Here is a 15,519-nt window from a genome sequence, read left to right on the forward strand (position 1 = left end):
TATTGTGAATTTTTTTTACTTCGAGGAAATATTTTTGTCTATTGTGATAAAATAAGCAATAGTCAAAGGCACTAGTCCATTCTCTGCACCGAGACCTTTCACCTATGGAGAAGCTGCGCTTGTTTCGCTCACCCCTTCTGTGCAATCTGACAATTTCCTTCGTATATTTATCGTCCTTATTCTCTGACTTTGTACCATGTCCCACCTTGCTTTTCAGGTTGGAATCGCCTGCTCTTCACATACCATATTCCCTGATTGATTTATCATGTATAATATAGGATCAGAACTCCTAGCTGATTACCAGACTACAGAGAGATACGTCACTTTATGCTCACAGGCCAAGGTTACCAAATAAGAAGCCACTGGAGATCTTAAATGTCTTAGGCTGGTTTCACATTTGCGTTTTTTAGCGCTGGAAAAAAACGCATATGTGCGCATGCGTTTTTTCCCCTATATTTAACATGGGTGCGCATACCTGCGCGCTGGTAAGCGCATGTATGCGATTTTCATGCGCTGCGTTTTTTTGGGGTGTGCGTTTGTATTTTCCAGACGCAGCATGTTGCATTTTTTGGCCCTGCAAAAAAGCGCATGCGCACATATGCGCACGTTTTGCGCTAAAAATGGCCATTATAGCCTATGGATGCGCATATGTGCGCACTGGCATGCTCATGTATGCGTTTTTTTGCACATGCGTTTTTTTTTGATAACCATGGAATTTAGGGGTTTGGGTTAGAGTTAGGGTTAGTTAAGGGGGGTTAGGGTCAGGGTCAGGGTTAGGGTTGGGGTTTGGGTCAGGGTTAGGGTTAAGTATGGTTTGGTTAATGGTTAGGGTCAGGGTCAGGGTTAGGGTTAAGTATGGTTTGGTTAAGGGTTAGGGTCAGGGTTAGGGTCAGGGTTAGGGTCAGGGTTAGGGTTAAGTATGGTTTGGTTAAGGGTTAGGGTCAGGGTTAGGGTCAGGGTTAGGGTTAAGTATGGTTTGGTTAAGGGTTAGGGTCAGGGTTAGGGTTAGGGTCAGGGTTAGGGTCAGGGTTAGGGTCAGGGTTAGGGTTAAGTATGGTTTGGTTAAGGGTTAGGGTCAGGGTTAGGGTCAGGGTTAGGGTTAAGTATGGTTTGGTTAAGGGTTAGGGTCAGGGTTAGGGTTAGGGTCAGGGTTAGGGTTAGGGTCAGGGTTAGGGTTAAGTATGGTTTGGTTAAGGGTTAGGGTCAGGGTTAGGGTCAGGGTTAGGGTTAGGGTCAGGGTTAGGGTCAGGGTTAGGGTTAAGTATGGTTTGGTTAAGGGTTAGGGTCAGGGTTAGGGTCAGGGTTAGGGTTAAGTATGGTTTGGTTAAGGGTTAGGGTCAGGGTCAGGGTTAGGGTCAGGGTTAGGGTCAGGGTTAGGGTTAGGGTTATGGTCAGGGTTAGGGTTAGGGTTAGTTAGGGTTTAGGGTTTGGGTTAGGGTTAAGTATGATTTGGTTAAGGGTTAGGGTCAGGGTTAGGGTCAGGGTTAGGGTTAGGGTCAGGGTTAGGGTTAGTAAAGTCATGGTTTGGGTTAGTGTGAGGGGCCACCTAATGTTGGAAAAAAACGCAAACGCGGTAAAAACGCACTAAAAACGCATACAAACGCATAAAAACGCTGCGTTTTTTTCATGCATGCTCATAAAAATGCTTGAAAAAAACGCAGCAGTTGTATGCTTTTGTATGCGTTTTTTTGCGGGAAAAACGCACTGCAAAAAAAAGCAAGTGTGAAACTAGCCTTAGTCAGGTGGATGGACCACAGAAACTTTTTTTTTCATTACAGATACTGTCCAAGAACTTGGCTGAGTAGATAGCAGCGTGTTCTTCTTGCCATAGCTAATATTGATCAATGTAGCCTCTGATCATTTTTATTTGATGTCTCACAGGCTCTGGAATACCAGAAATGAAGACTATTCTACGTGGGGTGGTGCTCAAGGAATATCTAACACTTAAGACATTTATTGCTAAAGTCATTGGACTGACCTGTGCCCTTGGAAGCGGAATGCCATTAGGAAAAGAAGTGAGTTTGGAATTTACTCAAGTTAATTAGGTTTTTCTTCTCTGCCTTTGTACTATAAAAGCTGGAGTCACATATGAATGTTGTTGTTTTTTTTATAAATGTTAATTGTCAAAATAGTTTCCACTTTTTTTTAGCATATTTGTCTCACTGATTGTTTTGTGTATAATGTCATGTTCTAAAATGGAAATGAAACCAGAAAAGAAAATACTGCAGTGCCCATATGAATAATGGTTCTTTTACTTTCTGATAGAGGACTGCAATGAACATTTAGTGTGTGTACACACGCTGCGGAATGCTCTGCGGATTTGTCCGCGCGGATTTAGTAAAATCCACAGGTCAGAAGACCTGCGGTTTATCTGCGGATTACCCTGCGGTTTTGCCCTGCGGTTTATCATCTCTACAATGGAGGAGATGGCAAACCGCAGCGGAATCCGCAGAAAGAATTGACATGTCATTTCTTTCTGCGGATTGAAAACCGCAGGAAAACCGCACGGAAAAATCCGCATCGTCTGCACTGCGGTTTTCGTTTTCCATAGGTTATAATGCTACTGTACAACGCAGCAGAAACTGCTGCGGATCCGCAGGACCAAAACCGCTGCGGATCTGCAGCAGAATCCGCAGCGTGTGCACACACCCTTAGAAGTTGGCATCTTTATACAAGTTCAGATTTCCTGCGATAGTCATGCAAAACAGCATTTATGAGAAACAAATCGGTGAATGTATGGAAGCTGACATGTCTCCTTCTCATCTCCTCAGGGCCCATTTGTGCATGTTGCCAGTATGTGCGCTGCTCTGCTCAGCAAGTTCATGTCCCTCTTTGGAGGAATATACGAGGTGAGTACATAAGATGATGCTCTCCAGTGGCTTTTATCGACTCTTGTGCAGAAGTGTGGCTATCTCTGGTGCATTATGATCGCCCTGCTGGAAATGAGAACGAAGACATGGGCTATTATTTGTAGTGTGGCTCTGTGCCGTATGGTGTGACAGTTCTATTACCTGCCTGTCTCAGGCGTTCAGACAGGTGATGGAACTGGAAGAAACTATAGAGAATTCCATATTATTATAGTATGGAATAACATGCTGCCTTGTCCATTTCTAAGCTCCATCTTATGAGAGAGAACTAGTAGTAAACTGCAAAAACTGAACAAATAACCCTATTTACATGATGTGACATTTAGGTGGTAAAAACACACTTATTCATTTCTGTCATGCCACTTTGTATTAATTCCTGAAAAGCACCTGAAGGGTAAATAAACTACCTGACAGCAGTTTTCAATATGGCGGGGGGTGCTGTTCTTAAAATGATATCACTTTTGGGTGTTTTCCAATATATAAGACCTCCAAAGTCACTTCAAACCTGGATAAGTCCCTAAAAAAATAAATTTTGTAAATTTCCTTGAAAAAAATAAAAATTATTACTACATTTTTAAGCCTCCTAAAATGCTAACAAAATAAAGCAACATTTTACAAACGGTGCTGATGTAAAGCAGACATGTGGGAAATGTTATTTAGTAATGTTTTTCTGTGGTATGGCCATCTGGATTAAAGGGATGATCATTCAAAGATTGAAAATTGCTAATTTTTTTAAATTTTTGTCAAATTTCTGATATTTTTTTATAAATAAACACAAAACATATAGAAATAAATTTACCATTATCATCAATTATAATGTACCATACTACAACTTCTGCTCAATTCAGTGTTTATGAGACTTGATGGAGATAGCATAGTCTAGCCCTTGGCTATCTCCATCACTCCTATTAGGGTATGTGAACACGCTGCGGATTCTGCTGCGGATCCGCAGCGGGTTTGGCCCTGCGGATCCACAGCAGAATTAGCTGCGTTGTACAGTACCATTATATCCTATGGAAAATGGAAACCGCAGTGCAGACGGTGCGGAATTTTCCGAGCGGTTTTTGCTGCGGTTTCCAATCCGCAGAAAGAATTGACATGTCATTCTTTTCTGCGGATTGCACTGCGGTTTACCATCTCCTCCATTGTAGAGATGATAAACCGCAGGGCAAAACCGCACTCTAATCCACAGATTTACCTGCGGATTTTGCGAAATCCGCAGACCAATCCGCAGCGTGTGCACATAGCCTTAGGCTCCATCCAATTTTGTTCAGAGTGAGGAGGAGTAGGGTATCTGGACCCCGTTCTCGTGATCGTTGTGGCCCCAGTAATTAGGTATTTATCATCTATATACATTATGACTAAGGGCTCATACTCACATGCGAGAAACTCGGACGAGTCTTGCACGTCAATACTCGGCACTGCCGCCGGCACTCAGATCAGAGCATTCAGCTGCATGTCTTTCTATGCAGCTAAACGCTCCGATCTGAGTACCGGCGGCAGTGCCGAGTATTGACGTGCGAGACTTGTCCGAGTTTCTCGCATGTGAGTATGAGCACTTAGATGTATGTCTTTACATTTGGAGGTTTGACATTGAGGATTGAATGACAGACCGCTGTATATACTTCCAAATGTACCAAATTGCCAGAAAAAAAGGCAAAATAAAAATAAGAGTGCATAGACAATATACATTTTGCTTGTCGTGTTTCTGTGATGAGCAGATGGATATACAGTCTGACATTGCTGATGGTAATAATCGTGATACTAATAATAATATTTCTTTGTAGAATGAGTCACGTAACATCGAGATGCTGGCGGCAGCCTGTGCTGTTGGAGTTGGATGCTGTTTTGCTGCCCCTATTGGAGGTAAGAGGGTTGAGTGACTCATGAGGATCTGGGGGAAGAGACAAGGCGTGGGAAAGGCTCTGGAAGATAATGTAAATGATTTGTGGGTGGAAGAATCCAGCAGTTAAAGGGGAAGGCTGCTCAAAGCATATGTGTGACATTTACCCAATTCTATAGTTATGTAACGAGAACAATACCAAATAGGTTCCCAGCCTTGAGGTTTACTGTAAACTCATTTCCCCTTATCCTGTTGGCTTGTAGAAAGGTGCCCTTAGCACTAGGATGTGAGTGTAGGATTGTCTTAATGGACATTATTGAAAAAAATACATTTGATTTAGTTGTAGAAGTTCCTGATAGGTCCTTTTGTTTAGTGTCTGCTAACGTTATGGCGATTAATAGCTTTGTTCATTCTTTCCAATCCAGGGGTCCTGTTTAGCATTGAGGTCACCTCTACATTCTTTGCTGTAAGAAATTACTGGCGGGGTTTTTTTGCTGCAACCTTTAGTGCTTTCATATTTCGAGTCCTTGCTGTATGGAACAAAGATGAAGGTAAACATTGACAGTATGGTATTTCAAATTTGAGGCCTAAATAAATAACTGGGGAAAGAATGTGTGAAATACAAAGTGCAATATGACATTCTAAAATACAAAGTAGTTGGCAACAGCTTCTTATTGCAGAAAACTAAGAGTGATAGTTGCTGCTCTCATGGCATGACATGCTTTGTATGACCTCGAGTCATGTTCTGTGCACAATGTTGTCAGATTAAGTGCTTCCCTCTTCTTTTACCAATCTGACATGCACAGGCTGCCTAGAAATGTGGCTTCTTGTCTGCAATCCTCAGCAGGCAGCATAGATGGCTTCCAATGAAGCATTGCCCTGGGTGTTAAAGACTTGAAAATAGCATTACCATGTGCTCATGTGTGACTGAAGAAGGAACCAGTTTGCTTTATTTTATGTCATTGTTACTGTCACAGTAATGGGCTATTATTGGAAGTGGATCAAAGTGGAATCATGATGATGTATTCCTCAAGTAGCATTAGTCAGCAAATAAATTCAGGTCTGACTGCAAGGTCCGTCAACAGAGTGTGCTTTTTTTATATGGTTTATTAAAATCTACACATAGTACAAACAATTCAACTGTGCAACATGCATTAGACGTCTAGAAGAAGAAGCATTAAAAGAAGTAGATAGAAGCAAATGAGAGGCAGCGTCTGTTTTGGCAATAGAAGCGCCATACAGTGAGGCTGAAGATGAGTTTTGTTGTCTGGGAAGGCATGGATAATACCTGAATACTGGAATCGACATCACCAGGAGATAAACTCACTGATGAGGCTTAAAGTCTATTTACACTGAGAAACCACCAGAAGTTAAAAAATCAAGCCTTTCGATTAGAGTGTTTCTGCTCTAAAGGCACCTGAAAAAAGTTCAGTGTAAACATAGCTTTAAGGTATGTGCACACAGCGTCTTTTTCAGATGGATTCCTCCTGAAAAAGCACTCCATAAAATGAAGATAATGTATAGAAATGTCAAAGCAACATTACTGTGCACATTTTCTATCTTCTGTCACTTCTTTTAACCCATTCAGAGTTTGTAAACCCTGAAGAGGTCAAAAGAAGTGACATTCTCATTCTCAGGTGGCTTCTGTACAGAGTGAAAGCTGCCGCAAGATTGACGGCATAATTGCCCGCTAAGCCTCCTCCGAAAACCATCTGCTGGTGCTTTCCTGGCTTTGCCTGGGAAGGCTTGGCATCTGCATCTAAATGACGCTGTGTGCACGTAGATAGTAAGTTATGATGTATGAATGGTCATTAGTAATGTTGAGTGAACGTGCTCGGATAATATGTGGGGATTGCCTGTTTGTTACACAATCCCCACATGTTGAGGCGGTCTAACATCCGCAAATCATGCAGCCGCAGGGACTCGAACATAATATATGAGCACTCCAAGATGCTCGGATAAGACCCGAGCGTATTTGGATAAGACGTTATCCTAAGGCCGGTTTCACATTAGCGCATTTTCAGCGCGCGCACGGCCGGGGGTAGCTCCGCCCCCGATCCGGCTCTCTGCCCGGCGTGCCCGCCCCTTCCTTGTAGCGCCGCCTCCTAGCGGACAGCGGCGCCTGCGATCGGCGCACCCTATCTTTAGCATAGGGTGCGCCGATCGTGCGCAGGCCGTGCGCTAGTTGCGCTTTGACCTGCGCTGCGCACTTTTGACGGTGCGCCGTGCGCGCCAAAATCCGAAAAGTTTGATTTTGGCGCGCACGGCGCACCGTCAAAAGTGCGCAGCGCAGGTCAAAGCGCAACTAGCGCACGGCCTGCGCACGATCGGCGCACCCTATGCTAAAGATAGGGTGCGCCGATCGCAGGCGCCGCTGTCCGCTAGGAGGCGGCGCTACAAGGAAGGGGCGGGCACGCCGGGCAGAGAGCCGGATCGGGGGCGGCGCTACCCCCGGCCGTGCGCGCGCTGAAAATGCGCTAATGTGAAACCGGCCTAATACGTTCGCTCATCACTAGTCATTATGTTACGGTGACAATATTTTTAGGTTAATTGGGATGTAAACCTGAAATGCCGTAGTGGTGTGTCAAAAGCCGCCTCTGGATAAAGGTCCTTATATTCCCAGAATAAAGAAGCAACACTTCTCTGCAATCATAGCTAATGTTTTTATTAGAACTAAACCCATAATGGAAAGTGGACCTCTCTGATGGTAATGTGAATAAATGCTTTAGTGTGACATGTGCGACCTTCGGGTTACTGATGATTATAATGAGATTTCTGCAGAGGGAGACAAAGCAAGTGAAGGAATGCTTTTTTACTGTTGCTGTAAAGCATTTCTGTTGATAAATGTATCTGTTCGGCTCTATGGCGGGAGATGTCACTGTTGGAATAGTTCCCATGTTCTGACCAATTGTATATCTCTATTTTTATTCCTTCTAGCGTGCACTGTTCTAATAAAAACCCAATTTCTGTGTGCCTATTGTGAGTTTTGAAGTCATGTTATTAATTGCCCTGGGCAAAGGATTGCTTGGGGTGAACCCTACTGATGAGATCTCTTCTGTCACTCATTTGACCATGTTGCCTGTCTTAATTTCACTGATGTTCACTCAGCTCTGTCTTGTTGCTTCTTTCAGAGACGATCACCGCATTGTTTAAAACCCGTTTTCGCCTGGACTTTCCTTTTGACCTTCAAGAACTTCCAGCGTTTGCAGTAATAGGGTCAGTGTCAGACTTTGGACTAGTTAGTCTAGCTACCACTTTGTCGAAAAAGGTCTTTTCCTGAAGCCGCTTTTCTCTTCTGACCCAATATTCTGACCTGTCATATATCTAAATGTCTGAGCCTCTTTTTTTTCCTTTGGATATTTCTTGGTGCAATTATAGATTAATGCCACGTAGGATTTTCTACACAAAGGTCTGATGTGGAAAGAGATTGCAGTACATTTGTTCCCCTTATGTAAAACCAAGCCTACTCTGTCTATGAGCAGCTGCATAAACAAAAGTGTTATTGTAATTCCCATTGACCACTTTTTCGGGCAGGCCGGAATGTCATCCAATCTGATCTGGCAAATGTCCTAAATTGTCACACATCCCACTTATTTTTATCCACCCATGACCAGAAGAATTTACTCCAAATGTTAAGTTGTTGTTATCCTAAATGCCAGTCTTGCAGATGTCCAGGTTTGGGTATCTCATGCCAAGCTTAGGACAGTAGTGCTTGCCGTTTTACTTTTCCTTATGTAGTTTCTGCATAGATTTGAGCACCTGAACCTTCCCAAAATCACAATGAGAATGAGACGACCTATTCTGCAAAACAAGATGTCTAGTGATGAGCATGGTTATCACAGATCTGGTTGTTGTGGTTGTTTGGGTGTGGTTTCTCTAGAAAAAATATATTCAAATAGTGGGCAACTATGTAAATTTGCGATAGTTCTATGCTTTGGTCAAGTAATTAGCAAGAGACACCATCTATATAAGTGCACAACTTGTGATGTAGTGTAGATGCATTAAAATACTTATGGATCGCAGTATTTAATTTCCAGCATCTTCTAGTTCATCCTAATATTTCAAAATTGACAATGCAAGTCAATGGGTCCATAAAAAAATTGGACTGCACTTAGATTACATCCGAATGTTGTCCAATTTTTCACCTGACTGTCAGAAAGGAAAATGTCGAGAATTTTTTTTTTTTTAATTTTTCCATGTACAAGAAAAACGGATGACACTCAAGCAACACAGTGATCAAAGTCTAATCAGAGTAACTGTTTCGTTTTTCTCATACGTGGAAAAATCGGATATCTGAAAGAGCCCTTACATTGTAAAAGCGACTTACGGTCCACACATAACCCTTGTGTGAACTGGTGAGTCTGACTTGAAGTAACGGGGTCCAGGAGAAGATTGGAGTGCTGCAAGAAAGCGTGAAAGACGTTCAGTAAGTATTTTAATGCACCTACACAACATCACATATATAATTAGAAAAGATAAGATTAAAATTTTTCCAGGAGTTCTTCTATAATGACATATACGTTTAATGTGCCATAAATGACTCAAATGATAATACCCCTAAGGTGCCTTTGGGATTATTATTTTTTTAGATTATTTATTTGTAAATCACCAATAATTCCTTGGTTCTGTACATCTGAATAGTGTTACAGACATATTACATATATGCATACATATAACACACATATTTCATACATAAAATAAACAAACTAACAGACTTGTGCAGAGGGGAGAGGACCATGCCCTCACTACTAATGGTGAAGGAGACAGTAGGTCGGGGGGTGGCAGCAGCTCCTTTTTGCTAACTGTAGGCTTTCATGAACAAAAGGTTGCACCTGACAGCTCCAAATTTTAGGCACAATCCTATGTGCTGAGGTACTGAATTCATGAAATTTGGGGATGTTCTGGAAAGATCTTGGAAGCAATTGCATGAGGAATGTATGAGTGCTGAGAAGAGAGGGAGATCTTGAGAGGACTGGAGATTATATATGGGAAGGTATCGGGAGATTAGGTTGGATATGTATGGAGGAGACATATTATGGACAGCCTTGTAAAGGGTCCATTACACATAGGGAAATCGCTAGCAATATCGCTGTAACGTCACTGGTTTTGTGACGTAGCCGCGATATTGCTAGCGATATCGCTACATGTGATACCTCCGACCGGCTCCCCCGCTGATTATCGCTGATCGCGCAAGAACGTCTTGGACCATTTCTCGTCGGGCGCTTCCTGCTGGACTTCCTGTGGCGCCGACGAGCGGACGCGGGCGGGAGGACGTCAGGATCGCCACGTCTGACAGGTAAGTGGCGACCCCCGACCGCTGCTATGTCGCTGGTGAGATCTGCCTGTGTGGCAGCTCACTAGCGACCACTTAGCTATGCACCAGCGATCCATATCGTTGTCGGGATTGCTGGTGCATCGCTAAGTGTAACGGTACCCTCAGTCATTGCTGATAGCTTAAAAACTTAAACTAGATAATTGGAAGCCATTGAATGGGTTAGCAGAGGGGAGAGATGGGTTAATTGGGCAGCAGAGTTGAGGACTGGCTGGAGGTGTAAGGCTATGTGCACACTTTTTTTTGGATTTGTTGCGTTACCGTAGCTTTTTTTCCGCACGGGAATGCTCAAAAAGCGCAAAGGATTACTAAAGCAAGGTTAATCAATGACACTCCTGAAGTGTTGTGCACATGATCCGGAAATTTTCATCCTTATTTGCATTCGTTTTATTTTCCGCAACATGTCAATTCTTTTTGCGGATCTTCAGCGTTTTTCACCCATTGACTTCCATTGAGTCACTCAAATCTGCAGCAAAAACGCAGGTGTAAAAAGGTTTGCAGATTTACTGCGGATTTAGTGCCAAAAATGGCTGCAGATTTGTCAAAGGAAATTATGTCAGAAGGAGGAAGAGTGTGTGGGCGGAGAATATAGAATAGTGCCCATCTTGGTTGAAGCACATCAACAATGGAGGTTGGACAAGGAAATTACATCACATTTTTTTTTAAATAATATATCTTTATTTAGCTAACAAATCCTCATACAAATCCGCATAAAATCCGCATAAAAAACGCACGGAATTTCCACTGCGTTTTTCAGCCAAGAGGTGCAGAAATTTCCGCAAGCAAATCCGCAACATGTGCACATAGCCTAAGGGCTCATCTCGCATGAAAACATGGGACTGCCACCGGCACTGGGACCGGAGTGTGCGGCTACATGTATTTCTATGCAGCCGCACGCTCCGTTCCGAGTGCCGGGTGTTCATGCGAGAGACTCGCACTAGATGAGGATATTGCAGTCAAGGCTGGAAATGATGAGGGCATGGACTAACATTTTAGTAGATTCAGGGTTGAGAAAAGGACTAGAAATATTTTTCAGTTTTAGGCAGCAGAAGGTGGTAAGAGCTTGGATGTGTGGTTTGAAGGACAGGGCAGAGGCAGGAGTTACACCGAGGCAGCGGACTTGTTATGCAGGGGAATGCATGATGACATTTATTGTGAGAGACACTGTAGGTCTGGTAGAAAAGTTGAGTGGGATGTCGAACAGATTATAAGTTTTGTTTTGGCCACATTGAGTTTTACGAAACAGGATGAGAATAAGGTGGATGTTGCTTATATACACTCTGGGATTCTGAACAGCAGAGAAATAACATCTGGGACGGTTAGATGTTGGGTCCAAGAAATGGCTTCTTCAGGATAGGCGTGATTGCTGCGTATTCGAAAGCAGAAGGGAAGACACTAGAGGTTAATGATGAAGGGAAGACACTTGAGGTTAATGATTGGTTCAATCTGACAATGTGGCCCGGGGGGGGGGTTGGGGGTTTTGGGGGGGGTGACTGGCTGCTGGTACTCCAATCACTCCTCAGAATGAAGCTGTCACACCGCTAGTTAGCATTAGCTCCTAGACAAATTTCTCTACATACACGGCTATGCTCCAGGCCACCCCCTATATATACAACACAGCTCCTTTCACTTATATCAGGAAATAGAACATATATAAAATTGTATTGTATTTATTTCAAGTCCTTTGTATATGGATTCTGACGAGTCTCCTTTCCTGTAGGATCGCTAGTGGATTTGGAGGTGCATTGTTTGTCTACCTCAATCGCAAGATTGTAGAGTTCATGAGGAAACAAAAAGCAATTAACAAATTTCTCATGAAAAAGTGAGTATGTCTAGAAATTCATTTACCTGAGCTGTGAGACTTTACCAAATAGGGCTGTTCTCACAGAAATTCAGTGAAGTACCTAACCACTTTACGGTATGTGTTCTACACATGTGACTTCAGTAGGAAAACACTGTAGCATACAAATCCTAATTTCGAAACCTTTATATGTAAATGCTTTTTTTTTTAAATAGAATAGGCTAAATCATATACAGTGCCTTGAAAAAGTATTCATACCCCATTATTTTTTTTTGGGGGGGTGGATTTTATGTGATATACCAATACTAAGTAACAGGTATTTGTCCACTGTAAAGGAAATGATGCATGGTTTTCTAAACATTTTAAAAGTATAAATCTGAAAATTATGATGTGCATTTGTATTCAGTCCCTTTGAGTCAATACTTTTTAGAACAATCTTTCGCCACAATTACTGCTTCAAGTCTTTTGGGGTATGTCTCTACCAGCTCTGCACATCTAGAGGCCGAAATTTTTCCCCATTCTTCTTTGCAAACTAGCTCTAGCTTTGTGATTTTGGATAAAGGAATCTGTGAACAGCGATTTTAAATTTTTTCCACAGATTCTCAATGGGAATTAGGTCTGGACATTGAATGGGCAATTGATATACATGAATATGTTTTGATCTAAACCATTCCATTGTACCTCTGACAGTATGTTCATGGTCAGCGTCCTGCTGGAAGGGGAACCTGTGCCCTAGTCGCAAGTCTTTTGCAGCCTCTAATAGATTTTCCTCCAGGATTGCCCTGTATTTAATTCTATCCATTTTTCAAATAAATCTCACCAACTTCCTTGTCCCTGCTTAAGTAAGCATTCCCACAACAGGATGCATCCATCACCATGTTTGATGGTGAAGATGGTGTTTTCAGTTGATGTGCAGTGTTAATGTTCTGCCACACATTGCATTTTGCATTTAGCCCAAAAAGTTCTACTTTGGTCTTATCTGACCAGAGCACCTTCTTCCACATGCTAGATGTGGCGATATAGAAATAAAATTATTATTATTAAATATTATTAGCTGTGCCCCCTAGTTTTTTATCATTGATGACCTATCGTTTGATGAACTAATCTATGTCTGTCGGTGTCCGACACATGGCACCCCCGCCGATCAGCTGGTCTTGGTGTCGATGGCGGCCGCCAGCTGGAACTGTTCAATTGCGGAGCTGCTCCATCTTCTTATAGTGGCCACGACAGGGTACTGCACATTCCGCCTTCAATTTAAATCAATGGGGGGCAGATGTGCAGTACCCTGACATGGCTACTATCAGAAGACGGAGCCACACCTCAACTGAGCAGTTCCACCTGGCGGCTGCCGACACTGAGATCAACTGATCAGTGGGAGGCCGAATGTCAGACCCCGACAAATCAAACATTGATGACCTATGCCAAGGATAGGTTATTTGTAATAGAGTAGTGGAGAACCTCTTTAATGAGAAATGTTGCTATTTTAAAGGGTGTGTGTCAGTAGGATCAATGCTCATTCTATCTCAGCATGCAGGTCATAGGAAGCTAAATAAAATGATACATTAACCCCTTTCCGACATCGGACGTAATAGTACACCAATGTCTGACTCCCTCCCTTTGATGTTGGCTCTGACGGTGAGCCCACATCTTTCTTGGCACATGTCAGCTGTTTGAACAACTGACATGTGCCTGGAACAACCGCGGGTGGAATCGCGATCCACTCGCAGCTATTAACCCATTAAATGAGGCTTTAAAACTCTGACAGCGGCATTTAACATGCGCTTCCGGCAATCATGCCAGAAATCCTCCCACTGGTGACCCCCATAATGTCGTCGCGGGTCACCGATGGGTTGGCATGACAACTAGAGGTCTCCTGGAGACCTCTATGGTTGTCAGCGCCGGATTGCTATGAACGCCACCTGGTAGTCGGCGCTCATAGCAAGTCAGCAATTCTACTACATACAAATGATCTGATCATCGCCTGTATGTAGCAGAACCGATTGGGTTATGGCAGCTTCTTGTCTCCCATGGAGACTATTGAAGCATGCCAAAAGTGAAAAAAATGTTTTTAAAAATATAAAAAACATATAAAAGTTAAAATCACCCCACCTTTCTCCCCATTCAAAATAAAACAATAAAAAAAATCACACATACACATATTTGGTATCGCCGCGTTCAGAATCTCCCGATCTATCGATAAAAAAAAGGCGTAGCGAGAAAAAAAAAGTCAAAACATCAAAACTATTTTTTTTTGGTCGCCGTGACATTGCATTAAAATGCAATAACGGGCGAGCTAAAGATCGTACCTGCACGAAAATCAATAAAAATGTCAGCTCGGTGCGCAAAAAATAAGCCCTCACCCAACCCTAGATCATGAAAAATGCAGAAGCTACTGGTATCGGAACATGGTGCAATTTTTTTCTTTAACAAAGTTTTGAATTTTTTTTCACCACTTAGCTAAAAAATAATCTAGACATGTTTTGTGTCTATGAACTCGTAATGACCATAATGGTAGGTCAGTTTTAGCATTTAGTGAACCTAGCAAAAAAGCCAAACAAAAAAAAATGTAATTCTGGCATTTTGATTTTTTTTTCTCGCTACACCGTTTATCGATCAGGTTAATCCTTTTTTTGCTGATAGATCATGTGATTCTGAACGCTGCAATACCAAATATACAAATATGTCTATGTTTGATTTTATTTTTATTGTTTTATTTTGAATGGGGCCAAAGGGGGGTGATTTGAACCTTTGTTTTTTTTTTTATTTTTTTCATATTTTTAAAAACATTTTTTTTTTACTTGTGGCATGCTTCAACAGTCTCCATGGAGGCTAAACGCTGCCACAACTTGATCGGCTCTGCCACAACTTGATCGGCTCTGCTACGTAGAGGCGATGCTCAGATCACCTCTATGTAGCTGAATTGCAGACTTGCGATGAGTGCCGACCACAGGGTGGCACTCACAGCAATCCGGCATCAACAACCATAGAGGTCTCAAGGAGACCTCTGGTTGTCATGCCGGCACACCGGTGACCCGGATGGCCGGAAGCGCTTGTTAAATGCCGCTGTCAGAATTTGACAGCGGCATTTAACTAGTTAATAGCCGCGGGCAGATCACGATTCCGCCCGTGGCTATTGCGGGCACATGTCAGTTGTTTCAAACAGCTGACATGTCCCGGATTTGAGGTGGGCTCACGGCCGAAGCCCACATCAAAGCGGGGGATGCTGACATCGGACATACTATTCCGTCCGATGTCAGTAAGGGGTTAAAAAATAGGTGAATCTAGGTTCATACAATAATATACCACCTTGTTCTTCTTGAAGCTTTGTCACAAGAAATGTTCATCTTGCTTCCATTCCCTTCTTTTTAGTTATTCCACTGATTTTATTAGTAATGATAACATAATTATAGCATTCAGCACTAGCCGCAGTCACATAGGGTTCTTTATTTCCTCTCCTGGCTGTCAGTTTCTAGGAAACCATTTGACTGACTTTTTTTTTCTGTCTCCACATTGCAGCCAGGTCATGACTGTTCTGAATCAGATTGCACTGCAGTAATATGCAGCAGTGTATCTTATTGGTAGAGTAGAGATTAGTGTGCACACTGTCAGAGGGCGAGGTGCTAGTGAAACCGGCTGTTTAAGCTCATGTCAATGTAAGTTCAAAATTCACTGCACA

At 42.6% G+C, this 15,519-nt stretch overlaps 1 protein-coding gene across 3 annotated transcripts in view; it reads left to right on the top strand.

The window, feature by feature from the left end:
- The window catches only part of CLCN2 (chloride voltage-gated channel 2), a 186,969-nt gene that overhangs the window by 107,871 nt on the left and 63,579 nt on the right, over window positions 1–15,519 (top strand). For 2 of the 3 annotated variants that reach the window (XM_073589223.1, XM_073589224.1), the window contains exons 5-10: window positions 1,882–2,015; window positions 2,772–2,849; window positions 4,655–4,733; window positions 5,136–5,261; window positions 7,842–7,926; window positions 11,763–11,864. In XM_073589223.1, the coding sequence (XP_073445324.1) occupies window positions 1,882–2,015; window positions 2,772–2,849; window positions 4,655–4,733; window positions 5,136–5,261; window positions 7,842–7,926; window positions 11,763–11,864 (604 nt within the window). The remainder of the gene's footprint in view (window positions 1–1,881; window positions 2,016–2,771; window positions 2,850–4,654; window positions 4,734–5,135; window positions 5,262–7,841; window positions 7,927–11,762; window positions 11,865–15,519) is intronic. The other variant, XM_073589225.1, reaches the window with a different exon arrangement.

This window comes from Dendrobates tinctorius, unplaced genomic scaffold (assembly GCF_039654945.1).
Source record: "Dendrobates tinctorius isolate UK_male_01 unplaced genomic scaffold, ASM3965494v1 ptg000107l, whole genome shotgun sequence".
Taxonomy (NCBI): domain Eukaryota; kingdom Metazoa; phylum Chordata; class Amphibia; order Anura; family Dendrobatidae; genus Dendrobates; species Dendrobates tinctorius.